General features: G+C 52.7%; 1 protein-coding gene across 3 annotated transcripts; it reads left to right on the plus strand.

Annotated features, from left to right (window-relative positions):
- Positions 1 to 4,853: 4,853 nt before the first annotated feature.
- Positions 4,854 to 22,746, plus strand: RBCK1 (RANBP2-type and C3HC4-type zinc finger containing 1). Of its 3 annotated transcripts, none has more exons than XM_055305565.1 (13): positions 4,854 to 4,896; positions 5,480 to 5,578; positions 6,654 to 6,798; positions 11,933 to 12,026; positions 12,124 to 12,322; positions 13,439 to 13,560; positions 13,712 to 13,885; positions 15,025 to 15,185; positions 16,248 to 16,359; positions 19,627 to 19,806; positions 20,539 to 20,637; positions 20,980 to 21,123; positions 22,062 to 22,746. In XM_055305565.1, exons 2-13 carry the CDS (start codon positions 5,557 to 5,559, stop codon positions 22,140 to 22,142), a joined length of 1,533 nt encoding a protein of 510 aa, XP_055161540.1. In that variant the 5' UTR covers positions 4,854 to 4,896; positions 5,480 to 5,556; the 3' UTR covers positions 22,143 to 22,746. The 3 variants fall into 3 exon arrangements, with proteins under 3 accessions (XP_055161540.1, XP_055161532.1, XP_055161523.1); XM_055305557.1 differs by having other exon boundaries at positions 4,856 to 4,896; positions 5,489 to 5,578; XM_055305548.1 differs by having other exon boundaries at positions 4,878 to 4,896; positions 5,101 to 5,578.
- Positions 22,747 to 25,523: the final 2,777 nt, after the last annotated feature.

Here is a 25,523-nt window from a genome sequence, read left to right on the forward strand (position 1 = left end):
CTTTCAGACCCAGGGAGCCATTACCCAGATGAGTGGCCCATTTGTCATTTTCGTAAGTAGCTGGATTCTTCCTCTTGGATTTCTTGAACCCCTAGGCCCTCCATGTATAGATAAGATAAAACACTACAATTGGTGGCACAATGCCAAAGATGCACACCCAGTGTGGCACTGTACACTGGGGATGCCCTTGCTGTAGTGTGCAGGAAGGTGCGATGCTCGAAGGACCACAAAGCTGTATGTGGTCCCATGTTGCATCGATGTTAGATTCTGAAGCTCGTGGCCCAGGGTTGTGGTAGTGCCTCCCTCCCATACAGGGGTCACCTTGCCCTCCCCAGTCATGGGAACTGCTGCCCATTGGAAGGAGTAAGGCTTGGCCATAAAATAGATCATGGCTCCTGCCTTGCTCACCTGGATCATCTGCTCTTGGGAAAGCTAGCTGCCATGTTTCAAGGACACTCAAGTAGACCTATGGACAGATACATGTGACGAGGAACTTAGACATCCTGCAAACCAGCACCAACCAGGTGTATGAGCAGCTTTCTTGAAAGCGTATCCTCCACCCCAGTCAAGCCTTCAGATGACTGAAGCCTCAGCCAACATCTTCACCACAACCTCTGAGACTTTGAGCCAAAACTACTTCAGAAGCTGCTCCCAAATTCCTAACCCCCAGAAACTGTGTGAGATCTACATGTTTATTGTTCTAAGCCATTAAATATTAAGGTAACTCAGTAGATATCAATAAGCAATAACTGACATAGATCCTCAAAAGAGCCCCAGGAGGGAGGGACCATCATGATTACCATTGTACAGAAGGGGAAGCTAAGTCCAGAGAGGGGGAATCTTGTCCAGGGCACATAGATAGTGAACAGTGGGACTGAACCCGGGTTTGGATGCCTGAAGAGTCTACCCACTGGGATGAAGGATGTCCGAAGTGAGTGCCAGCTCTGCCCTTGAAGGGCTAAGGACAGAACCAGAACACCTGAAAAAAGAATCTCCCCTCAATACACATTTGTGCAGGTAACCTCAGGGCTGACGGGACCATAAACCGGCATGGCCACCAGAGGAAAACAAGGCAACAGAAGAGAAAATCAGCAGAAACACTCAGAGTTCGGATGGCAATATTATCAGACACAGATTATAAAAGAAAAATGTGTACTGCCCTGAAATAAATAACAACCTTGAAACTGTGGCCAAAGTATAGGAACTTATATCAAGTGACAACAGATTTGAAAACCCAACAGAACTTCTAAAACAAAAAATACAATAACAAAAATTAAAAATTCAAAAGCTAAGGGGTGCCTGGGTGGCTCAGTTGGTTGTCTGCCTTCTGCTTGGGTGGTGGTCTTGGGGTCCTGGGATGGAGCCCTGCACCAGGCTCTCTGCTCATTGGGGAGTCTTCTTCTCCTTTTCCCTCTGTGATCTCTCTTGTTCTCACTCTCTCAAATAAATAAATAAAATCTCTTAAAAAATAAACATTAAAACAAATTCAAACGCTGGCTTAAACTACAGACTAGATGTGACAAAAGAGGGAATAGTGAGCTAGAAATCTAACATCAGGGACGCCTGGGTGGTTCAGCGGTTGAGCATCTGCCTTGGGCTCAGGGTGTGATTCCGGGTCCAGGGATCGAGTCCCGCATAGGGCTCCCTGCGAGGAGTCTGCTTCTCTCTCTGCCTGTGTCTCTGCCTCTCTCTCTCTCTCTCTCTCTCTCTCTCTCTCTCTCTGTGTCTCTTTTATTTATTTATTCATGAGAGACACACACACACAGAGAGAGAGAGAGGCAGAGACACAGGCAGAGGGAGAAGCAGGCTCCACACAGAAGCCCGACATGGGACTCGATCCTGGGACTCCAGGATCATGCTCTGGGCCAAAGGCAGGCACTAAGCCACTGAGCCACCCAGGGATTCCAAAAATAATTTAAAATCTTAAAAAAAAAAAATCTAACATCAACCACACATCCAACAGACTCTCTAGGGGTGCCTGACTGGCTCAGTTGATAGAGCATGCAAATCTTGGTATCAGAGTCATGAGTTTGAGCCCCACATTGGGCATAGAGATTACTTAGAGAGAGAGAGAGAGACTCTATAAATTTTCACACATAAACATATTGTAGTGAAAATGCAAAAAGACAAAAAAAAATCTTAGAAGTACTCAGAGGAAAAAAAAAACAGATTACTTTCTAAAGAATAGTAGTACATGGATGAAGCTCAAAAACATAATGCCACATCAAAGAAGCCAGTTACTAAGGACCACACATTGTAAGATTTAATTAATACAGGAATAGGAAAACCTACAGAGATCAAAAGTAGATTAATGCTGAGGGGTTGGAGGATACCAGGTGGCAGGGTGTCTGCTAATGGGTACTAGGTTTCTCTAGGGGTGATTAAAATGTTCTAAGATTAGATTGTGGCCATGGTTGTATATAGAAGTCTGTAAATGTACTAAAAACCATTAAATTGTACACTTTAAATAGGTGGCTCTTATAGTATATCAATTGTATGTCAATAAGGCTGTTAAAAGAAAGAACAGCTGTTAGACTGACAGGTGGTGACGTCTCAGTAGCAGCCATGGTAGCCAGAAGACAATGGAGGGCTATTGTCAAGGTGCTGAGATGCCAGCTGGAATTCTCCCAGTGAAAATGTCTATCAATGGAACGCCTTTGGCTCAGGGCGTGATCCCAGGGTCCCAGGATCGAGTTCCACATCGGGCTTCATGCATGGAGCCTGCTTCTCCCACTGCCTGTGTCTCTGCCTGTGTCTCTGTGTCTCTCATGAATAAATAAATATTTTTAAAAAAGAAAATATCTATCAAGACTGAGGTCTAATTAAGACTTCAAACAGGAAAAAAAAAAAGACTTCAAACAGGGACGCCTGCGTGGCTCAGTGCTGGAGCATCTGCCTTAGGCTCAGGGTGTGATCTGGGGCTCCTGGGATCGAGTCCCACATCAGGCTCCCCACAGGGAGCCTGCTTCTCCTTCTGCCTGCGTCTCTACCTCTCTCTGTGTCTCTCATGAATAAATAAATAAAATCTTTTTTTTTTTAAAGACTTCAAACAAAGACTAAGAAAACTCCTATAGGGAATGTTAAAATAGTGGCTCTCAAACTTGACTTCTTAGAAGGGTAGAGAGTGTTGTAAGTTCCTGATGCCTGGGCCTGGCCCAAGATTCTGAATCAGCTGATCTAAGATGTGGCCCGGACAGCACTATTTTTAAAAGCTCTGCAGGCGATTTGAAAGCATAGCCCAGATTGAGAACCTCTGTGTTAAGGGATGCCTTAACAGTCAGAAATGCCTTCATCCATTTTAAGATGTAATCCTTGAGCACCTATTATACAGTTAGCAAAACAGACCAGAGTCCTGGCCTCTGGAAAAGGGAAACAGACAAAAAACCAAAATAAATAATTAAAATACGCCATTAGATAGTAATACATGCTTTAGAAGGAAAAAAAAAAATGGGATCCCTGGGTGGCTCAGCGGTTTAGTGCCTGCCTTCAACCCAGGGCGTGATCCTGGAGTCCCGGGATTGAATTCCACATCGGGCTTCTTGCATGGAGCCTGCTTCTCCCTCTGCCTGTATCTCCGCTACTCTCTCTCTCTCTCTCTCTCTCTGTGTGTGTGTCTCTTATGAATAAATAAAATCTTTTTAAAAAAGATTTTATTTATTTATTCATGAGATGTGGAATTCAATCCCGGGACTCCAGGATCATGCCCTGGGTTGAAGGCAGGCACTAAACCGCTGAGCCACCCAGGCTGCCCTGAATAAATAAAATCTTAAAAAAAGAAGAAGAAGAAGAAGAAGAAGCAGCAGCAGCCAGGAAGGAGGACATGAAATGTTGGCTGTATGTGGGTGTGTGAAATTTCAGATAGAGTGACCGGGAAGACTTTTGGGTAAAGACCAAACTAAAGGGAGAGAGCAAGCCATAAAAATATTTGGGTTATGGCAATTGCAAAGACACTGAGGGGGAGTGTGTCCGCCTTGTTCCAGGACCTAGGACGCCAGTGGGCTTGAGTGGGGATGAGCCAAGTAACCAAGGGAGGCCTCACTAAAATTGAATGGGGAGGCCAGGAAGGGGAGCTCCGACAGGTACCACTGGAGCTCTGACAGGTACAGGAAGACTTGTCCATTACACACCCCAACAAAGAGTCCTCAAGGGGAAGGAATCAACTATGGGCCCCAACAGGGAAAGATGTGCATTGCATCTCCTACAAGAAATCCACTACCTCTGTAAATCCGCCAATGAGAAACTGTTATCACCCTGAACTCTTGCTTTTCTGCAATGGACTTTCGCTCAAAACACCCCTCCCAATTTCCTCCTTAGTAAAATTGTGTTCCTTTCCTTTGTTAGTCTTGCCCGTGGTTTTTCAGAGCTCGAATGTCCCAAATTCCGATTCTTGGCTATTTCTGAATGAACCCATTTTGCTGGAAAAATAACTGGCCGTTTTATTTTTTAGTTTTAACAGTAGTCCGAGAAGGAGGGGAGGCAGTTTTCAGGGCGTGGGGAGGACCTAGGCTTTTACTTTGCCGTGAGAGTGTTGGGAAGTCTGGGAGTGTTTTAAGGATTGACATGATTTGATTTACATTCTAGGGACCCTCTGGTAGCAGGTGGAAAATGGGACTGTCCGGGCCAAGAGGAGAAGCAAGGAGCCGAGGGAGGACAGAACCTCCGTTAGTCTGCCGCAAACCGAGCCGAGGATGCGGCTGACCCTCAGGCGTGGGAGTGGGTCTGCGGAGGCGGAGCGGGGAAACTGCGCCCCACTCCAATTCCGTCCGGGCCCCGCCCCCGCCCGGACCCCGCCCCCTCCCTGCTCGGGCCCCGCCCCCTCCCCTCCCCGCGCCCCGCCCCTCCCGTCCGGGCCCCGCCCCCACCCCTTCCCGCGGCGCTGCGGGCGCGGCTGGGCGGGTGAGTGAGGGTCGGGGAGACCCGGGCCAGCCCCACAGGGGCCACTCCGGCCAAGGTCATTGCGCACCCGGCCGCAGGGATCCGGAGCGGGGCGGGGACCGCCGGGGACCGCGCAGGCGGTGGGGGGGGGGCGGCGTCCGGATGTCCCGACGCTCTGCTGCCCTACTTCCGGGGCCTCCACTTTCGCTTTCCGTTCCGCTGTAGCTGCTCTCCTCCCCACCTCGGTCTGGGGCCGCCCCGGAGGGAGTGTGGCTGCCGTCCCGGACGCCGGGGGGCGCTCCCTGCACCGAGAAGAGGGCCCTCCCCGGGGACCAGCAGCGCCCGGCGGTCGGCGTCACTCTCCTCCCCGCACCAGGCCCGTCTCGCCTCCTCTGTCGCCCATCGAGGGCCTGGCTCGGTGCCGCCTGCCCTTTCACCCCCCCCCCCCTCCGCGGGGTCCCGGTTCCTTCCTACAGCCGGTGCCCGGGGCTGGTGATGTTACCCGATTGCCGCTGGGGACACCAAGGCACAAAGAGGGCGCGGGCCGCGCCTGAGGCCGCCTCTGGCCGGGGCTGAGTTGCTGTGGCCGTCCGCCCTCTGCCAGGTGACCCAGGTGACCCAGGGATAGCGTTTCTCCGGAGCTGCTGCCCCCGCCTGGGGGGATGGGCGCAACCCCGCCGGATGGACGAGAAGACCAAGAAAGGTGGGCACCCCCTGGAGGCGCCGGGAGACTTCCGTTAGGAGGTGGGCCCAGGCAGGACCCGGCCTCCCCTAACCCGAGGTCCTGGACGAGGGAGCTTGACCGGTCCTCCCTCTACCCACCTGCCCTGCAGTTTCCTTCCTTGGGGCCTGGTTGCTTCCAGAGGCTTGTCATTCAACTATGGGATACCTCTGAGGCCACCGCAAGCCAGCTCCGCTGCCAAGGGCGTGGGGAGCTCCCAGGCTGGTGAGGGGACATGGATCTTGACCTGAATACCAGGGGTCCATGCCTCCCCTCTTCCTCTTTCCCCCAGCATTATACAGCATGCCAAGTCCTGTCATCACTCTGCTTAAAGACCCTCCTGTGCTCCTCTGTGTTCTTAAAGGCCAGAGTCCTTACTTAGCCCACAAGGCCTTTCGGGCATCATTGACCTCATAGTCTTAGCCCATTCACCCCCTTGTTCATTCCAGTGACGCTCCACCGGCTTCTTTCTGTTCTCACCCAACCATTTCTTGCTCAAGGCCAATCCCTTACATTTCTCTCCACCTGGAATACTCTTCCCTAACTGGGTCTGGGCTTATGTAACTTCTTCTGGTCTCAGCTTCAGCACCACCTCCTCCTGGAGGTCTTCCCTGATCTCCTTACCCTGTTTATTTCCTTGCCAGCATGGATCACGATCTCAATTTTTTTTCTATTGTTTGTCTCCTTACTGGGCTGGGAGGTCCATGAGGAGAGGGACAATGTTTATCTTATTCACTGCTGAATCCCAGTTTCTGGAACAGTGTTTGGTGCACGGTAGGAGCTCAGTAAATGCTTGTCAGATAAATGAATGGAAGTAAGGGGGCCTGGGAGTATGAAGGAAAAATAGAACCAAATGAACAGGGAATAGGAGCATCAGAGACCCTTCAGAGAAAGGGACTTTTAAGCTGAGTACTGAAGGATATGTAGGAGTTCACCAGGAAGACAGAGGAAACAGCATGTACAAGGATCACCACCTCCCTTACCCCTAGCTCCTGAAAAAAAAAAAAAAACAAAACAAAACCCTGTGCTAACCTGCTTCCACCCTGTTGGATTTCAGCCGAGGAGATGGCCCTGAGGCTCACCCGAGCAGTGGCAGGCGGGGATGAACAGGTGGCAGTGCAGTGTGCCATCTGGCTGGCAGAGCAACGGGTGCCCCTGAATGTGCAACTAAAGCCTGAGGTCTCCCCAACACAGGACATCAGGTGAGGAGCGCGTGATTGGCTAAAGACTTAGTGTTTCCTGAACCCCAGTGGACCACAATATAATCTTGCCTATAGAACAGTTACGCTTAATGGCAGGTTCTGGTGTCAGGAGACCTAGTTTCGAACCTGAGCTCTGTCACTAATCAACTGTGAGATATATGACAAGTCACTTCACTTCTCAGTTTCAGGTTTGTTTTTTTTTTAATTTAAAAAATGGGGCAATAATAATAAGCTATCTCATAGGGTTGTTAGAAGGCATATGAGAAAGTTAGTCCTCACATGACAGGAAAAAAACATAACTGTGGCATAAACAAGTTCGGTGGCCAGTAGTCTACATGTGGAGGCTGTGCTTCCTGCAGTCCTCAGAGACTCCTGCTTCTGTCTTGTTATTCTGCTGTTCATGGACTCCATTCTGAGGTTTGCTTCTTGGTCAAAAGTGGCTGTTCCAGCTCCAGCCATCATATTAGCATTCTTGTCAGCTGGAAGGAGAAAGATGTGTCTCTCCCAATCAAATGGGGGTGAGGGGCAAATGTGGGGACACCCTAGCTGGTGGCCCCAGGCAGTGAAATAATTCACCCAAAGTTTATTGAATACATGGCAAGGGAGCAAGACTGTTTGCGGTGAGGTGGGGGGCTGTAGTTAAAGGGCACAGTGGAATGGATAGAATTTCCCTTTCTTTGGTAACTGTGCTTGGTGTAAGTAACCCATTGGCCAGCTGGGGCTTTGGGTATTCTGAGGTGGGTCACTTAATGTTTGCATTCAGCTTTGATGGTCACTGTGGGTCCTTTTGCCTTGATCTCAGCTCCTCTGCTCAAGCTTGCTGCCCAGGAGCAGCCTCTACGAAAGGGAAGGGGACACCCCCTCCCACACTTAGGAGCACACAGCCCAGAATGTTGCACACCTCTTCCCCGGAATTCCTGTGGACCAGAGCTCAGTTTGAAGGGAGGCTGTGGAATGTGACCAGACATCCAAGTAGAATTCAGGGGCTCTGTTAGCCAGAAAAGCAAGGGAGAATGGATACTGGTTAGTCTTTCCCAGGAGACTTAAACTTGACGTTGTGATGCTTAGCACAGTGCCTCGCACATGGTAATCACTCAATAAACGGTGGTGTTGATCTGGGTTTTTTTTTCCTGCTGCATAGTAAAACTGTACTTTCAGTTTGATTTTTCTTTTCTTTCTTTTTCTTTTTCTTTTTCTTTTTTTAAAGATTTTATTTATTAGAGACACAGAGAGAGGCAGAGACACAGGCAGAGGGAGAAGCAGGCTCCATGCAGGGAGCCCAGGTCTCCAGGATCACGCCCTGGCCTGAAGGCGGCGCTAAACCGCTGAGCCACCGGGGCTGCCCTGATTTTTCAATGATCCTGGTGGATCCCATTTGATTTTTTAAATGGTTTTATTGAGATATAGTTGACATACCATACAACTCAACAATTTAAAGTGTATGGCTCAAGGCTTTTAGTATATTCAGGGCTATGCAACCATCATCACCATCAATTATAGAACGTTTTTATCGCTTTGTACAAAACCCTGGTCTGCGCTTACTAGTAGTCACTACTCATCTCCTTGTCTTTGCTTAACACCAGCCTTGGGCAGCCACTAATCGTTATCTCCAGGGATGTGCCTGGTCTGGACATTCCATTTAAATGGACTCATACAATATGCGGTTTTTTGTATCTGGCTTCTTTCACTTAGCATCATGTTTTCTCAATTCATCCATTAAGTAGTGTGTATCAGAACTGTATTCCCTTTATTTTTATTTATTATTATTATTTTTAAGTAGGCTTCCCTAAGCGTGGAGTGCAGTGTGGGGCTTGAACTCATGACCCTGAGATCAAGACCTGAGCTGAGGAGCACCTGGGTGACTCAGTGGTTGAGCATCTGCCTCTGGCTCAGGTTGTAATCTCAAGGTCCTGGGATCGAGTCCCGCAGCAGGCTTCCTGTAGCAGGAAGCCTGCTTCTCCCTCTGCCTATGTCTCTGCTCCTCTCTCTGTTTCTCATGAGTAAATAAATAAAATGTTAAAAAAAAAAAAAGACTTGAGCTGAGATCAAAAGTTGGATGCTTAACGAACTGAGCCACCCAGGCACCCCAGAACTCTATTCCTTTTTGTTGCTGAATAATAATCCATTGTATGAAAATACCATTTTCCCTATCTGTAATCAGATCCCTAATCCATTGTATGAAAATACCATTTTCCCTATCTGTAATCCCTAAATGTAATCATTTGATGAACATGGAGTTTTTTCCACTTTTTGGCTAATGTGAATATTGCTGCTATGAACATTTGTGTCCAGCTTTTCTTTTTTTTTTTTTTTAAGATTTTATTTATTTATTCATGAGAGACACAGAGAGAGAGACAGAGACACAGGCAGAGGGAGAAGCAGGCTCCATGCAGGGAGCCTGATGTGGGACTCGATCCCGGGATCTGGGATCATGCCCTGAGCCAAAGGCAGACCCTCAACCGCTGAGCCACCCAGGCGTCCCTATGTGTCCAGCTTTTCATATGCACATATCTTTTCTCTCAGTTTTAATGAGGGATCATTGACATATAACATTGTATTAATTTGAGGTGATGTGATAGTGCGATTTATAATAAGGAATATATATATATTTGGTCTTTGTCTTTCCCTGCCACAGAGCTCCTTGGAACTTCATAAGTGACGAGAGTGGTAAAGGTGTCTTTTGCTAGGCGAATGAGGTGACTTCTGGAATGTCCCTAGATGACCTAAGGATAGCGGCTGGGCACCACCAGAGGAACCAACCCTGTGATTAGAGGGTTGGAGCTTTCCAGTGGCATCTACCTGACCTCCTGGGAGGGGACAGGGGCTGGAGGTTGAGTGAGTCCCCAGTGTTGGTGGTTTAATCAGCCATGCCTACATCATGGAATCTTCACAACAACTGAAAAGGACAGGGTTCAAGAGAGCTTCTGGGTTGGTGACCACATGGAGATTTGGGGAGAATGGTAGAGTCCAAGAGGGCATGGAAGCTCCTCACCCCTTCCCCATACCTTGCTCTATGCATTGCTTTCATCTGGCTTTTCCTGAATTATATCCTTTTATAATAAACCAGTGATCTAGTTAGTAAAATGTTTGTGAACTGCTCTAGCAAATTAATTGAACCCAAGGAATGGGCTCTTGGATTCCCCCAGTTTTTTTTTTTTTTTTTTTTTTTTTAAGATTTTATTCATGAGAGGGATCCCTGGGTGGCGCAGCGGTTTGGCGCCTGCCTTTGGCCCAGGGCGCAATCCTGGAGACCCGGGATCGAATCCCACATCAGGCTCCCGGTGCATGGAGCCTGCTTCTCCCTCTGCCTGTGTCTCTGCCTCTCTCTCTCTCTCTCTGTGACTATCATAAATAAATAAAAATAAATAAATAAAAATTCCCATCACCTTTAAAAAAAAAAAAGATTTTATTCATGAGAGAGAGAGAGAGGCAGAGACACAGGCAGAGGGAGAAGCAGGGCCCCCACAAAGAGCCTGATATGGGACTCAATCCTGGACCCTAGGATCATGCCCTGAGCCAAAGGCAGACACTCAACCACTGAGCCACCCAGGCGTTCCCGGAACCCCTAGTTCTATAGCCAGTGAGTCAGCACAGGTGACAGCCCGGGCTTGTGATGGGCATTGGGGGGGTGGGCAGTCTGGGTCTGAGCCCTCGACCTGCAGATGCTGCTGCTATCTCTGGTTGCAATATAGGATGCCCTGCTGGTGCCCGAGAATTGTTGGGGGTTATGTGAGGAGCCCCCCTCTTCCTGTCCACAGGTTGAAAATGGAGTCTCAGAATCCTTTTAAATGTACAACATAATGATTTAGTAGATGTGTGTATTGTGCAACGATGGCCACAATAAGTTAATATCCATTGCCTCACGTATTTACATATTATTATTATTTTTAAGTAATCTCTACACTCAACATAGGACTCAAACTCACCACCCTGAGATCAAGGGGTCTCATGCTCTACTGACTTAGCCAGCCAGGCATCCCTATTTTTTCTTGCAATCAGAGCTTTTAAAATTCATTCTCAGCAATACTCAAATATATAACATAGTATCATTAACTGTAGTCATCATGCTGTACATTACCTCTCCATGGTTTGTTTATGAACCTCAGTACTGTTATCACACCTAATAATTATTAATAATTCCTTAAAATCCTCTAATACTGTTTGTTAAAATTTCCCTGATTATCTAATTAACAGTTTTTATAGTGATTTTGTTCCTGTCGAAGCCAAAGGCGATCTACACATAGCATTTCTTAATATTGTTTTTTTTTTTTTAATCCTTTCTCTTTTTCTGCTATTAATTTAAGGAAACTGGTCTCTGACCTCCAGGATTTTTCCACATTCTGGATTTATTAATTGCTGTCTTGGGATGTCATTTAGGACCTCCAGGTTTTCTTGTAGTTCAATATGAAGGTTAGATTAGTCAGAAGCATCTTTTTACGTTCCCAGGCGCTCTTCCTCATTTACTGATTACTGCTTTCCATTCTTATTCTCTACTCGGATTTTTCTGTTTCTGTTGGGATCAGTTCTGTTTTTTTTTTTTTTTTTTAATCTTAGCCCTTCCTTTTCATGCTTTTGATCTTCCAGAAATGCTGAAGGGTCCTTGAGGAGGACCCTTTCTCTGATCATTTCTCTGAAATGATACACTGGGTTGAAATCCTGCCTCTCATGGACATTCAGCGCTTGCTGGGTAGAGTCTATTTAGTTTGTGTGACCTGGCTGTGCCTCGTGGTTTCATCTGTATAATAGTGGTGACAACACGATCGGCCTCATGCATTTGTGGAGAGGATTAAATGAACTAAAACATAAGAAGTGCTTTGAAGTGTCTTGGCATATAATAAATAGTAAGTGTTGGTGGCCAGGCTAAGGAGCAAAGGACAGGATGATAGAGGAGGCCGGAGAATGGGCAGGGATTTGATTCTCAGAGCAGTGTGGGGCCACTGCAGGGGCTGAAGCATGGGGTTCTGATCAAGAAGGAAGCACGAGCCTGTGGGAATCCAGGAAAGGCCCCTAACCCAGACTGGGGGGCTGTGGGCATGTGCCCGTGTGTCCGTAGACATGCATGTGCAACCACAGTGTGCAGACCTATACGAGCTGATAGCTGGTGCTGAGGTTGGACCTGTGACCTTCTCCACAGGCTATGGGTAAACGTGGAGGATGCTCAGATGCACACAGTCACCATCTGGCTCACAGTGCGCCCTGACATGACAGTGGCTTCCCTCAAGGATATGGTGAGTTGGCCGGGGGAAGGGGGTAGTCGCTTCCCATTTTGCTTCTGCCTCTCTTTCCTCTGCTGTTCCCTTTGCACTCTGCCTCTCTGTGTGTCAGGTGTTCCTGGACTACGGCTTTCCGCCTGTGCTGCAGCAGTGGGTGATCGGGCAGCGGCTGGCCCGGGACCAGGAGACCCTGCACTCCCACGGGGTGCGGCGGAATGGGGACAGTGCCTACCTCTACTTGCTGTCAGCCTGCAACACCTCGCTCAACCCTCAGGAGCTGCAGCGGGAGAGGCAGTTGCGGATGCTGGAAGGTGAGGCTCTGCCTCTGAGCGACTTGGGACTCACCTGAGGTCACAGGGCAAGAGGGAGCAGAGCCCTTGGGCTTTCCATCAGGAGCTCTTGCCAGGGAGGACGACATTCTTCCTAGTGGGCAAAAGAGGACAGCCCCCCACCCCCTAGGGAGCCATTTCCAAGCCACTGAGAGCAGGTGGTCTGGGGGAGAAGGGGGGCTGAGTTCAGTCCTGGCTCCAGCATTTATCGGCTGTATGACCTCATGCAAGTCCCTTCGTCTCTGGTCCTCTGTTTCTAAATCTGTAAATTGGCTGTGATGATAATAATAGTGTCTACATTTTTGGCTTATTATCTGGAAATATTTCAGACTTACAGAAAAGTTGCAAAATCGTACAAAAAATTGTATAACAAATTCCAAGTACCTTTTACATGGATTCCCTAACATTTCATCACAATTGTTTTGCTTTGTCATTCTCTATATAAAATTATTTATTTTTGTCTAAATACTTTTTCCTGAACCGTTGTGAAGGTGCAGACATGACATCCCTTCTCACCTAAATATTTCAGTGTCCATTTTCTTTCAAAAGGTGTCATTTTCTTAACATTTCCACATGCAACTACCAAACTTAGGAAATCAACAATGATTATTTAATCCACAGATTTTACCCAAATTTTACCAGTTGTCACATGAATATCCTTCACAGCAAGAGAGACCTGGCAGTGACATCATGTCTCTCAGGGTCCTTTGGTATTTGGTATCCACAGTCTTCCTTTGACGTTCCTGATATTCGAAGAGTCCAGCCAGTTTTGTTTTTCTGCCCCATGTGCCCTCATGAATGGATGCACATTCAGTATTTGGCACGAGCATCTCAGAAGTGATTGTGCCTCTAGGTGCAGGACTTCGGGAGCATAGGAAGCCGGTTTTTAGGTCGGGAAGCAGGAGCATTCACGGGTGGAGGAGGAACTCTGACCCTGTGGGAGCCGGACACTCGGCCAGGCCTCTGCTCACCTGGCGACCCGAGTGGGAGACTCCCCGAGGGAGGAGGAACCGGTGCGGGGCGCAGGGCGCCTGGCTGGCGCGGCGCGTGCACGAAGTGCGCTGCATGGCTCTGCCACCCCGAAACCCTCCTCCCTAGATCTGGGCTTCAAGGACCTCACGCTGCAGCCCCGGGGCCCCCTGGAGCCAGCTCTTACGAGGCCGGGAGTCCCCCAGGAGCCCGGGCGGGGCCAGCCCGACGCCGCGCCCGAACCCCCGCCGGTAAGCCGCTCCCCCCCTCCGCGTGCCCGGGACCGCAGCCCCGCCCTCGACTCCGCCCCGCGCTCCCGGGCCCCGCCCCCTGACTCCCCGCGCGGGGACCCCGGCAGCCCCGCGCAGGGTTCCAGCCCCCGCCCCCCGACTCTGCCCCCAGGTGGGCTGGCAGTGCCCCGGCTGCACCTTCATTAACAAGCCCACGAGGCCCGGCTGCGAGATGTGTTGCCGGGCGCGGCCGGAGGCCTACCAGGTCCCCGCCTCCTACCAGCCGGACGAGGAGGAGAGAGCGCGCCTGGCGGGCGAGGAGGAGGCGCTGCGCCAGTACCAGCAGGTGGGCGCGGAAGTGCCGGGGCAGACACCCTCGGGGCGGGGGGGGGGGGGGACGTAGGACGGAAATGGAGGCGCCTCTGCATTGCCGCTCCTCCCCCGTTGCTGCTTTGCCCGCTCCTGACCCCACTGCTGGTGGTGACCCTGCACTAGACTGTGACTCGCCCTCCCCTGGAGGCCTCAGCTCCCTGGCTGTGGTCACATGACCCGCCCCAACTTGGGCTGTGGCTCCCCACTCCGCTTTGACTTACACACCCACTGTTCATACAACCGCCCCAGGCTATGACTCCACTACCCTAGCTCCGACCATGCTTTTGGCCACCTCCTCATACCTCCTCCTTATCTGCCTATGACCTAGCTCTTGCTCCACTTAGACATCGCCTCACCCTGGACCCTACAATTACTGACCTCCCTCCCCGTAGTGATTCACCCCGGACTTCCTAAGAGGCTGGACCCAGCCCCTCACCCTCCCTGCGAAATTGACCCCGCCCTCTGTCCTGCCCCTCCCATAGCTCTGCCCCCGATTCTGACACAAGCCCTGATTACACAGATACCAGATCCTGAGTGTTCCCCATTCTGATCGGATGCCCCCCACCCCCCACCTGCATTCCCCTTGGATCCAGTGCTATCCTTGCCCCATCCCAGCCATGACCTCATTCGTGGTCTTACCTCCAGCCTTGGCCCAGACCCCGTCCTCTTTCCCGTCCCGCTTTGCTCCCTAGCTTTATCACCATCTCCATACCCCTGACCCACTCTGTGACCTTGACCGACCCCACCCCCTGCCCAACCCCGCCCTGCTTCTTGACCGAGACGTGAGCCCTGTTACCCTAGACCACCCCCTCAGACTTCACCTCCTTCCTTTCCCTGCCATCACTCCCTCGCGTGGCTTGCCCCGGGTTGCAGCCCCAGCCTGCCCCAGCCTGGCCCGCCTCCCCCCCCGGCCCCACTCTGGCCCCCACGCTTCCCGCCATCTCGTCTCCTGCCCACCGCCAGGCCACCCCCACCCCCACCCAGGGATCCTGACTCTCCCCCACCTCTGCCCCGTCTCCGGAGTCCGCCCCGGTCCCCTGGTCCTGCCCCCTTCCCGGTCGGCCCCTCCCCTGAGACCCTGACCTGCCCCGCGGCCCCGCCCCGTGTGCCCAGCGGAAGCAGCAGCAGCAGGAGGGGAACTACCTGCAGCACGTCCAGCTGGATCAGAGGAGCCTGGTGCTGAACACCGAGCCCACCGAGTGCCCCGTGTGCTACTTGGTGCTGGCGCCCGGCGATGCCGTGGTGCTGCGTGAGTGTCTGCACACCTTCTGCAGGTGCGGCCCCCAACCCCACCCCCAGCAATGCCCCGATTCTCGCAGCCGCCAATTACCGGAGGGCTGAGAGTGGGTGGGCCCGTGCTCTTACATCTCATTGGATGCCCGCAAAAACCTGCGAGGTAGGCGCTGTCACCCCGTTTTTGCCCAGGAGTGTGAGGTGCAGAGAGGCCAGCGACTCGCTCAGGGGTTCAAGTTGCAGCGCCTGCGCCCCTTGCCGCTACCTGCGCAGGGGCGTCCAAGCCTATGGGGACCCCATCCCTGGTGGACTGAGCCAAGCCTGCTCTAGCTGGCTGGCGGGCCGGCGGCCAGTCCTGGGCTGTGGAGACCGTGTCCTCCTTTCCCACGGCAGACATTGGTTGAGTGGCCCCTGGGTGCCAGGGGGCTGTGCTGGTCCTGGAGATCCAGGAGTGAGCAGAGCAGCTCAGTTCCTGCCTCCCGAACCTTACATTCCAGTGGAGAGGCTGATGTTAATCAAATAATTACTGGGGTCACTGTAAATTGTGTCAAATGCTAAGTTCCAGTGAATTGTGAGGGAAAACAACAAACCAGGAGCCCTGCCTCAGGAGGGGGTGGTCAGGGAAGCCCCTAGGGAGGTAGCACGGGAACAGGGACCAGAAGGTCTGGTGCAGGTGTCAGTGTGGCCAGAGCAGAAGGGTGAACAGAGGTGTTAGCGAGGATGGGCCACCGGGGTTCTTGGGAGCCGTAGTGAGGGCTGCAGGTTTTTGGGCAGGTCCGGAGGGGAGGCTGCTGGGGAGGAGCAGCCACTGTGTTGAGAGTGGACTCTAGGAGCGAAGTGGATGCAGGGACCCCAGTGAAGATGTGCCTGTGGTCCTCCAGGCGAGGGGTGACGGGGGCCTGGACCAGAGCAGTGGAGGTGGCAGTGGGGTGGATAGAAGTGGAGGCCTTGGTGATGGGTTTGTGGGAGGGACAGGAGGGAAGGAAGGGAGGTGTTGAAGAAAAGCCTACCTGGGGTCAGGCCCCACCACGTGAAAGGGGTAGTCTGGGTGGATGGGGTTCAGGTGGCGCTAACCTCCAGCCCCTGCCCCTCTCCTCCTCCAGGGAGTGCCTGCAGGGCACCATCCGCAACAGCCAGGAGGCCGAGGTCTCCTGCCCCTTCATTGACAACACCTACTCGTGCTCGGGCAAGCTGCTGGAGAGGGAGATCCGGGCGGTAAGGCCTGGGGGAGGGAGGGGACACCCTGCACCAGCAGGTGGGCATGGGCTTGGGGCTGGGTCTCAGCACACATTTATCTGGAGCCTTCTGCGGGGGATGCTGGGGGCCAAGCAGTGAAGAGGACGGGACTCGGGGAAGTAGCTGGTATAGAAACCACTGTTGTGAAGGAAAGATAGCAGAGCCCTTAAGAGTGGGGGCAACTCTGGGGCCACTGGCCTTGGTGACCCCAAGTCAGATATTCAACCCGTGCCTTGCTTTTCTCACATCAGTTAGTTGAAGTTAGTTTTTTGAAAGGTTGTGAAGAATATCGTAGAGGGTGTGTGTAAAGATTTTAGAGTAGCCCGTGATGCATGGTGGGTAAGCCCTTGTGCCAGTTTGCTTATGCTGCGTAACAAGGTAGTCTGGACACAGTGTCTTCAAACAACCACTGTTTATTTAGCTCATGAATCTGCAAGTTACTCATTGGGGTTGAGCTTAGCCAGACGATTCTCGTAGCTCCTGATTCTTCTAGCTCTTGCTGGGCCTGGCTGCTCCCAGGTGGGTTTAGCTGGTGGGTCGGCTGGCTCGGACTATGACACTGGCCTTAGTTGCAGCTGCGGCAGCTGGGCCTCTTTCCACTTTGCTCGCGGGCCCTGGGGCAGGCTGGCCAGGCCTGCTCACCTGCGGTGGTCCCTAGGTTCCAGGAGCAGCCAGCGGGGGCTCCAGTGCAAGAGAGCTTGCCCAGTCTCTGCTCTTCTGTCACTTGCTGCCCTGCCCATGTTGCCCAAGCCAAGTCCCTGGGAGAGGGGACCACTCACAGGTGGAGGCAGGGAGATGTGAAGAAATCGGGGCCATCGCTCCAGCAGTCCTCCAGGGCTGTACGGGTCTGCATGCGTGTTCGCTGTTACTGTTATTAACATCGTTACCAAGTTCTCCCCTTCCCTGAGTCTCCATTCCCCCACCTGGAAAATTGACTGTTGGGCTTGATTCATGGTTTTTAAACTGCTGGGGAAGGGCCTTCTCAGAATTGGGCATCTTGGGATTGCCAGGCCAAAACATGAGGCAGTGTCAAAGGTGGCTGAGGTCCAAGTGGGAGGACCCCCACAGGCACACCCCCAAGACCTCTGTTCCCCCTGCCTCTCCCTTAGGATCCTGCTTCTGTGAACCTGCCTGACTGCACCTAGGATTTGCAGAGCCCTGGGGGTCTACTTCAGCAGAGAAGGGGGAGGCAGGAAGGGTAGAGCTTGGGAACTCCCTCCTACACCGGAGGAGCGGCTCTGGGCAGCTGCAGAGGCCTTCTTGCTGTGGCCTGGAAAGTCCCCAGACATAGTCACTCATTCCGTATGTCCTGGCTCCCATGGTCATCACCCACAGGTTTTCCCTTGAGGCTCACCCCTGCCAAGGGCACTGATGGGACCAGAGTTCCTGCTAAGGGGCCGCAGGGCCCATGCTTCCTCAGAGCCCCCAGGAATTGCCCCAAGACCCTGAGAAAGCCGGGAGTGGCAGAGGGAGAAAGGGGCAGGGATCAGTGGAGTAGTGCACTGGAGGTTATCTTTACAAAACACACGCCTAAACCACATAGAACTGGAAGAGAAATCAAAAAGACAAGTCACCCACGCAACCCTGCCATCCCAGGGGATCCCTGACTGCATTTTCTCCTGTTCCCTTGGGTCTGTGGGCAGACATGATTTTACTCCTTTTTAAATCAAGTTTACTAAGGCAAACTTGGCACGCAATAGGATGCACCCATTGTAAGCATGCAGTTGGGTGAGTTTTGATAAAACTCATTCTTGTAACCACCACCGTTTAGATTTTAGGATTTTAGCCTTGATTTTAAGAATTATCATAAGTGGGATCCCTGGGTGGCACAGCGGTTTGGCGCCTGCCTTTGACCCAGGGCGCGATCCTGGAGACCCGGGATCGAATCCCACGTCGGGCTCCCGGTGCATGGAGCCTGCTTCTCCCTCTGCCTGTGTCTCTGCCTCTCTCTCTCTCTGTGTGACTATCATAAATAAATAAAAATTAAAAAAAAAAAGAATTATCATAAGTCTCTATAGATGGCATCTATGCTGCTTATACCTCTTCTCATAATAATTCCAGTTTCTCAGTTTGTAACAAATGCTTCAAGGAACTTTTTGCGTGGTGTCTCTTCTTACATATTATTTGTTTAGGGTAGACTTGTAGAAGTGGAGTCCCAAAGGGTCAGAGAAGTTTTGTTGAAACAACTGTCACGTTGCCTTCTCAGAGTGTGAAATACCAGCTCTAGTTCTTCACCAGTATTGCCAGTTATTACTTTTGTTCATATTTTCTCTTTAAAAAAAAAAAACTGTAGACTATACATAACAAAACTTACAATTTTTACCATTTTTCTTTTTTTTGTTTTTTACTATTTTTAAGTATACAGCTCTGTAGCATTAAGTATAATACTCATGTTGTTTTGCGAGCAGCACCACCACCCATCTCTAGAAGTTTTAATACACTTTTTTTTTTTTAAGATTTTATTTATTTTTGAGAGACCCAGAGAGAGGCAGAGACACAGGCAGAGGGAAAAGCAGGCTCCCTGTGGGGAACCCAATGCAGGACTCAATCCCAGGATTCCGGGATCACTCCCTGAGCTGAGCTGAAGGCAGATGCTCAACTGCTGAGCCACCCAGGTGTCCCTTAATCTACTTTCTGAATGGAGTTTTTTTTTTAAGATTTTATTTATTTATTCATAAGAGACAGAGAGAGAGAGAGGAGAAGCAGAGACACAGGCAGAGGGAGAAGCAGGCTCCATGCAGGGAGCCCGATGTGGGACTCGATCCTGGGACCCCAGGATCACACCCTGAGCCAATGTCAGGCACTAAACCGCCGAGCCACCCAGGGATCCCCTTGAATGGAGTTTTTAAACACTGAGGATGGGGGATCCCTGGGTGGCTCAGCAGTTTAGCGCCTGCCTTTGGCCCAGGGCGTGATCCTGGATCCCAGGATCGAGTCCCATGTCAGGCTCCCCGCATAGAGTCTGCTTCTCCCTCCTGTGTCTCTGCCTCTCTCTCTCTCTCTCTCTCTCTCTCTCTCTCTCTCTCCTCTCTCTCTCTCTCTCTCTCTCTCTGTCTATCATAAATAAATAAATAAATCTTTAAAAAAAAAACAACACTGAGGATGATGGTATGAAGCAAAGAGCCGGGGCTAGGTTGGACTTCATGGGTTGGGGGCTTCCTGGAGGATATTTGGTGGCAAGGAGAGCCCTTGTCAGCTGTTCTGAACCCCAAGAAAACCAGATTGTGAGTTGTGGCCTGTTGGCAGCTGCTGCCTCCCGAGGATTACCAGCGATTTCTGGACCTGGGCGTCTCCATCGCGGAAAACCGCAGTGCCTTTAGCTACCACTGCAAGACCCCAGACTGCAAGGGATGGTGTTTCTTTGAGGATGATGTCAATGAGTTCACCTGCCCGGTGTGCTTCCACGTCAACTGCCTGCTCTGTAAGGTGGGGACGGGGACCCATGCTGCCCAGTTCCCCTAGTCCTGCCAGCAGCTCACTGCCATCCGGTGCTTGTTCCCCTGGGATAGGAGCTGTGACTCTAGCCTGTCATACCGGACAGCTGCATGTCAGTGACAGTGTCTGGCCCAGGCCCTAATCTGAGCCAAAGCCTTGGACCAAGCCCTGGCCCTCGATGGAACCTCAAACTAGACTGAGCCTCAGCCCAGTACCGAGCCCTGACCCTGGCCTCTCACAGAACCCCGATCCCAGTCACAAACTGACCCCAACGCTGGCCCCAGACTGAGTCTCAACCCCTGTCCCTGACCCCAAACCTAGACAGAGGCTTGCCGGGCCCTGACCTCAGGCCACTCCCTCCTCTCATCGTCTCAGCACTGAAGAGATTGGTCTCGAGGAGACAGGTCTGAGCCTCGTCACAGCCCAAGCAAGCTCAGTCTCTGAGAACCGGGGCTGTGATCAGGGCAGAGCCTAGCCAGGGACGGGGGGGTGGGGATAGCCATGGGGAAGAGGTGGTGTAGGGATTTTTCTGCCCTTAGGATTTAGCATACATGGCTATTATTATCATATGGGACCACCCCGGCCTCAGTGTCCCCTTCCATAAAGTGGGTACTTGGTTTATAAAGCCATGCCCTGCCCATGACATCATCTAGAAGCAGTAAGTGTCCCTCATGCTTCTTAACCCCTTGAGGAACTCACCTTGAGCCCCTCGCCCCTCTGCAGGCCATCCACGAGCAGATGAACTGCAAGGAGTACCAGGATGACCTGGCCCTGCGGGCTCAGAACGATGTGGCCGCCCGACAGACAACTGAGATGCTCAGGGTGAGGCAGGGTGGGGACTGAGGGCCTGGGGATTGGAGATCTGGGAACTGTCCGCGGGTGGGGGCTTCTTGGAAAGGGCTGTGATTCACATAGCCCTGAAGGCTCTCACCCCCTTCTGGCATCCTTGCCATCCAGAAACAGCACTTAGCTAGGACAAGTGGTCGGGTGGCGAGCAGCAGGGAGAGCGTCCACAAAGATGAGGCTGGACACAGCCTGGCCTGGGTGGAGCAGCGTAGGGGAGTGACCCCCAGGACTCCCCCATGAACTCCGCGGGGACCAGGGAGAGGTTGCTGGTGGAGCTGCCCCAGCTTGGCTGAAGGCCGGCTCCTGCTCTGTCCCCAGTCCATGCTGCAGCAGGGTGAGGCCATGCACTGCCCGCAGTGCCGGATTGTGGTGCAGAAGAAGGACGGCTGTGACTGGATCCGCTGCACCGTCTGCCACACCGAGATCTGCTGGGTGACCAAGGGGCCGCGCTGGGGACCCGGGGTGAGTCCTCTGGAGAGCAGAGGCCTGCGGGAGCTGGGGGGAAACTGCCCGGGGGCCTTGCCCGAGAGTGGGGGACAGCCCCTGGGGCGAGGCCAACCACTGCCCGTATTCATCCAGCTTGTAAAGTAAGAACGCTTTTTTACATTTTTTATAAATGGTTGAAAAGTACCAAGAAAAGAATATTTTGTGACCTGTGAAAATTCTATGCAATCCAAGCGTCCTGTCCATAAGTAGCGTGTTCTGGGAGCACAACCCCGTACACTCGTCGTGTACCGTCTCCGGCCGCTTTTGCGCCGTGTGGGCCGAGACCAGCTGAGCCCAGAACCCTGAAGTGACCGGCCCTTTACAGGAGAAGCTTGCCGACCCCCACCCTAGAGGCAGCCAGGGATTCGCGCTGGGGTCAGAGGCAGAGGGCCCCTGGGACTGGCGCCCCCTGGCCGCGTGGTCGGGCTGTTGGGATCCGGAGCCTTCATGTGTAAGGTGGAGATGGTAGCCCGGCCTCTGGCAGCCTTCCCCCGAGTCACGTGAAAACATGTGGGGCGGTGCTCAGTGGGTCCTGTCAGTGGGCGCTGCACAGGGGTAGCTGTCTTTATTAGGACCGTGTTCCCGGAGACGGGGGCTCATCGTTCATCCAGGTAGACACCAGGACAGACAGGCAGAGGGAGCTGCCCTCTCGGTGCCAGGATGGCACATCCTTTGCCAGCTCTGGGTCTAGGGGGAGCGTAGGCAGACCATGTAGTTGAGGGTGCCGTGGGAGTCCAGAAGGTCTTACTGACTGCCTCCATCAGGTAGCTGAGGCCCCGAAGGCCATTCGTAGCAGGAGGAGCTGCCCGAGGCACGCCCGGAGTGGGGCGTGCAGCCCTTTGAGGGTGTGATGGAGCAGCACGGGGAGGGCACTGTCTTCACTGCCGTGACGTTCTCTTCTCTCCATCCTCTAGGGTCCAGGAGACACCACTGGGGGCTGCCGTTGCCGGGTGAATGGGATTCCTTGTCACCCTAGCTGTCAGAACTGCCACTAGCTGAGGATGGCCCGGTCCCCAGGCTGACTCAGCCCCACATCCCCATGCTGCTGTGGGACAGGGCTGGTGCTTTGGCTTGGATTTCTGGCCTGGGGGGATGCCTTTGCGCTTGGCTGATACAGGCCTTGTAGAGACCAAGGCCCCTGAACTGTGTGGATGGCTTTGTTTGCAAGGGGTGTTGCAGGGGCCTTGCCTAAGCTTGCGGTGGGTATTGTCCATGGCTCTGTCTGCCCCAGGGCCTTTGCCCCTCCTCTCAGCTTTTCTCTGTGGCTCTTTCCTCTGCCTGACCCAGACTTAAACACAGCCCTGCTGGATGGAGCCTCAGAGAGCCCTGTGTGAGTCCACACTCACTCCTTCCACCACCCTCATCCGCTTAACGTTGAGCACCCATAACCCACGACTTCCCCATCAGTTTTCTGGGGCTGACTGTCCTCTGTCTTTGCTGTCGGAGGCCTGGGGCCTCTTAGAGAGCTGCTGCTAATCCTTTTGGGATCCAGGAGGAGGGAGACCTGGCAGTGTCTGAAGCACAGCCCATCAGGTCAGCTTCCATGTCTCCCTCTTTGCTGCCTGTGTAAGCTAATTAAAATGACTTTCCAGGAAGGAATGAGTGTGATGTCATGAGAGGGAGTGCAAGCCGTCGTGGGCTAGGACCATGCATGCAGACAGGATGGTGAGCCTCCTCTGGGAACAGTGGAGCAAGGGTGTGCCTGACCCCTGGGATCCTTGCCTGGGCCTAGACACCTCTGTGCCCATCTGAGGGGCAGCAGTCACCTGGACAGGCAGTTTGCAGTATGTCAAGGGTCTAGGAAGCAGGGTCTGCAGATCGGCCTGGGCCACAGGGGGAGGGCGGGGCCAAGGCAGCAGCTACAGACCACTAGGCCAGCCTTGCTGCACACTTGTGGCCCCTCAGTGGCCATCGTGGGTGGAAGGACAGAGATCCTTCAGGAACACATGAAGCTGCTGCAGCTGAATGGCATTGACTGTCCTCGTTTTAACATCTCAGGCAAGATGGCACAGTACTGGTGCGTCAGTATTAGTCATCACTCTGTGCTGGTCAGAGATGAATAAAATGTGGTTCTGGGTGTCCATTCCAGAAGTTTTGCTGCCTTCTCAGACCAGCACCCCCTTGTTGAGATCTGGTATTTGATGGTGAACACATCTGAGCTTCGATGTGGATGATCATCCCAACAAGTGGAGGGTGTCTCTGTTCTTCAAGGCCTGGCTGGATTCCAGACTCTAGGAGTTGGGGCATGTGACTTCGGCTGGGGGTGAGGGATGGGGCAGGGCTTGTTCTGGTCCCTGGATAGGCACTGCCATCCTCTCTCTGAATGACAAGACTCAAGAGCTGCCCCCTGGCACTGGGAGCAGAGATGTCTGAGAACATGAGTGTCCTGCCAGTCTCCCTGCCCTGGGAGAACGGGTCAGACAGCCCCTGCCGGGGAGGAAACGGAACAAGCTAAGGAGAGCGAGGCTGCAGGAGAGTGAGATGGGGCTGGGTGGCTATGCTCACTTGGCCAGTCTAGCCACAAGGACAGGCAGAGAGTTTGAGTGTGTGGCGGCCAGGCAGAGGGTCCAGAGTACAAATGGAGGGGTGCGGGGCAGTCCCACCGTCTGGCCTCCAGCACCATGCTCACATGCCAGCTGGTGAAGGATCCACGTGGGTGGGCCTCAAGTGCTCCCTACCGTGGGTCGAGTGGAGGTGCTTCTGTTTCCCAAGGGGTCAGCCCATTTCCGGGGGCCCAGACCACTGAGAGCCCAGTTCCAATTCACCGGGGCAGACTTGAAACTAAACCCCACTGGCTTTGAACTCAAGCCACCTACCTGAGGAAAAAGCGAGACGTCCCCATGTGTGACAGCCTTTTTCTCCTGGGGCAGGGGGTGCCAGTGGGAGCCCACTGTTCAGATCAGAGCAGCTGCTGCCAGTGTGGGCAGGAAGCGGAGGATGGGCTGGCTTCCCAGCCCCTGCCGAAGCTGGCCTTCGTCCTCTAGTGTCTGGGACTGGCACGAAAGCCGCTCACTTAAAAAGCAGGAAGTTGGAGACAAGCCCACAGCCTTGCTGGCTCACAAAGGCTCTGGGCAAATTCCAACCATCTGTAAATCTGGGGAAGACAACTAGCAAGTAGAGGGCATTCGCCAGAACAGGAAAAAAAGGCAGCAGGGACACAGCAGAAGACACAGCAGAAGATAGGAGAGGATGAGGGGTTGAGGGGATGCAGGGCAGGGGAAGGAAGATAGAGCTGAGTCTTGGGCCCCAACACCTCTTGGTTGCCTTTGGCAAAAAGCCTCTGGCCTGTTCTTCCCTGCAATCCCCACTCAATCCCTGCACGAGCGGGACTGGCTAGAGGCACTTATTCATCAATAAACTGTTCACCGAAATGGAAATAAAGCACTTGCACCACCTCACGGTTTGTAGGGCACTCCCACAAACATCTCATTAAGCTGCCCACGTGGGAGGGGAAGAGCCTGATCTCACTGTTCCTCACACCGGTCTGCAGTCTCAGAGCTGACACCCTGGGAAGTGACACATCCATACTCCCCAAACCACCCCCAGAGTCCCATCTCCTCCCTCCAGGGCTCCAGGCTGTCCCTGGCCTGAACTTGGGCACCCTTGTGCTGGCATGACCCACTCTATTTTCTACAAAACACACACTTTATTCAGCTGCTTTCACATGATTTCCCCTCCACCTGGCATATCATGTGGCGTTTCCTGTCCCCACGGCTCCAACTCTACAACGCCAACCTGCCCAATCATTCAGTTCCATTCCAACACTAACTACCTGGAAGTAGCATCAAATCCCACAGGTGAAAGGGCTCAATTCCATGAGACTGCCCCACTTCAGGTGCTAGCTGCAAATGGGGTGCCCAGGCTGCCCACATTTCTGCCCGGCCAACTACAAATTTAGGGATTTACACCACACGCCCGTCAGGTTCAATATTTTGCTAGAAGGGCTTGCAGAACTCAAAACACTTTACTTACTTATGTTTACCAATTTATTATTAAGGATACAACCCCACAAACAGTAAAATGGAAGAGATGCATAGGATGAGGCATGGGGGAGGGAGGTGCGGTGCCCCCCAGCCCTCTGTAGGTGCTTTGCCCTCCTAGCACCTTGTGGTGTTCACTCAGCTTTCGGAGAAGCTGAATCCTTAGTTTCTGTTGTGTAGGGACGGGCCCTTAGCAGCTCCCCCACTCCCCTGGGGGGCCCTAACTGCCACTTTATTAGCATAATCTCACAGGGAATCAAAAGGGAATCACTGTGAACAAAAGACATTCCTATCGGGATCCCTGGGTGGCTCAGCGGTTTAGTGCCTGCTTTTGACCCAAGGCGTGATCCTGAGCCCCACATCGTGGAGCCTGCTTCTCCCTCTGCCTGTGTCTCC

The sequence above is a fragment of the Nyctereutes procyonoides genome, unplaced genomic scaffold, assembly GCF_905146905.1.
Source record: "Nyctereutes procyonoides isolate TBG_1078 unplaced genomic scaffold, NYPRO_anot_genome, whole genome shotgun sequence".
Classification (NCBI taxonomy): Eukaryota; Metazoa; Chordata; class Mammalia; order Carnivora; family Canidae; genus Nyctereutes; species Nyctereutes procyonoides.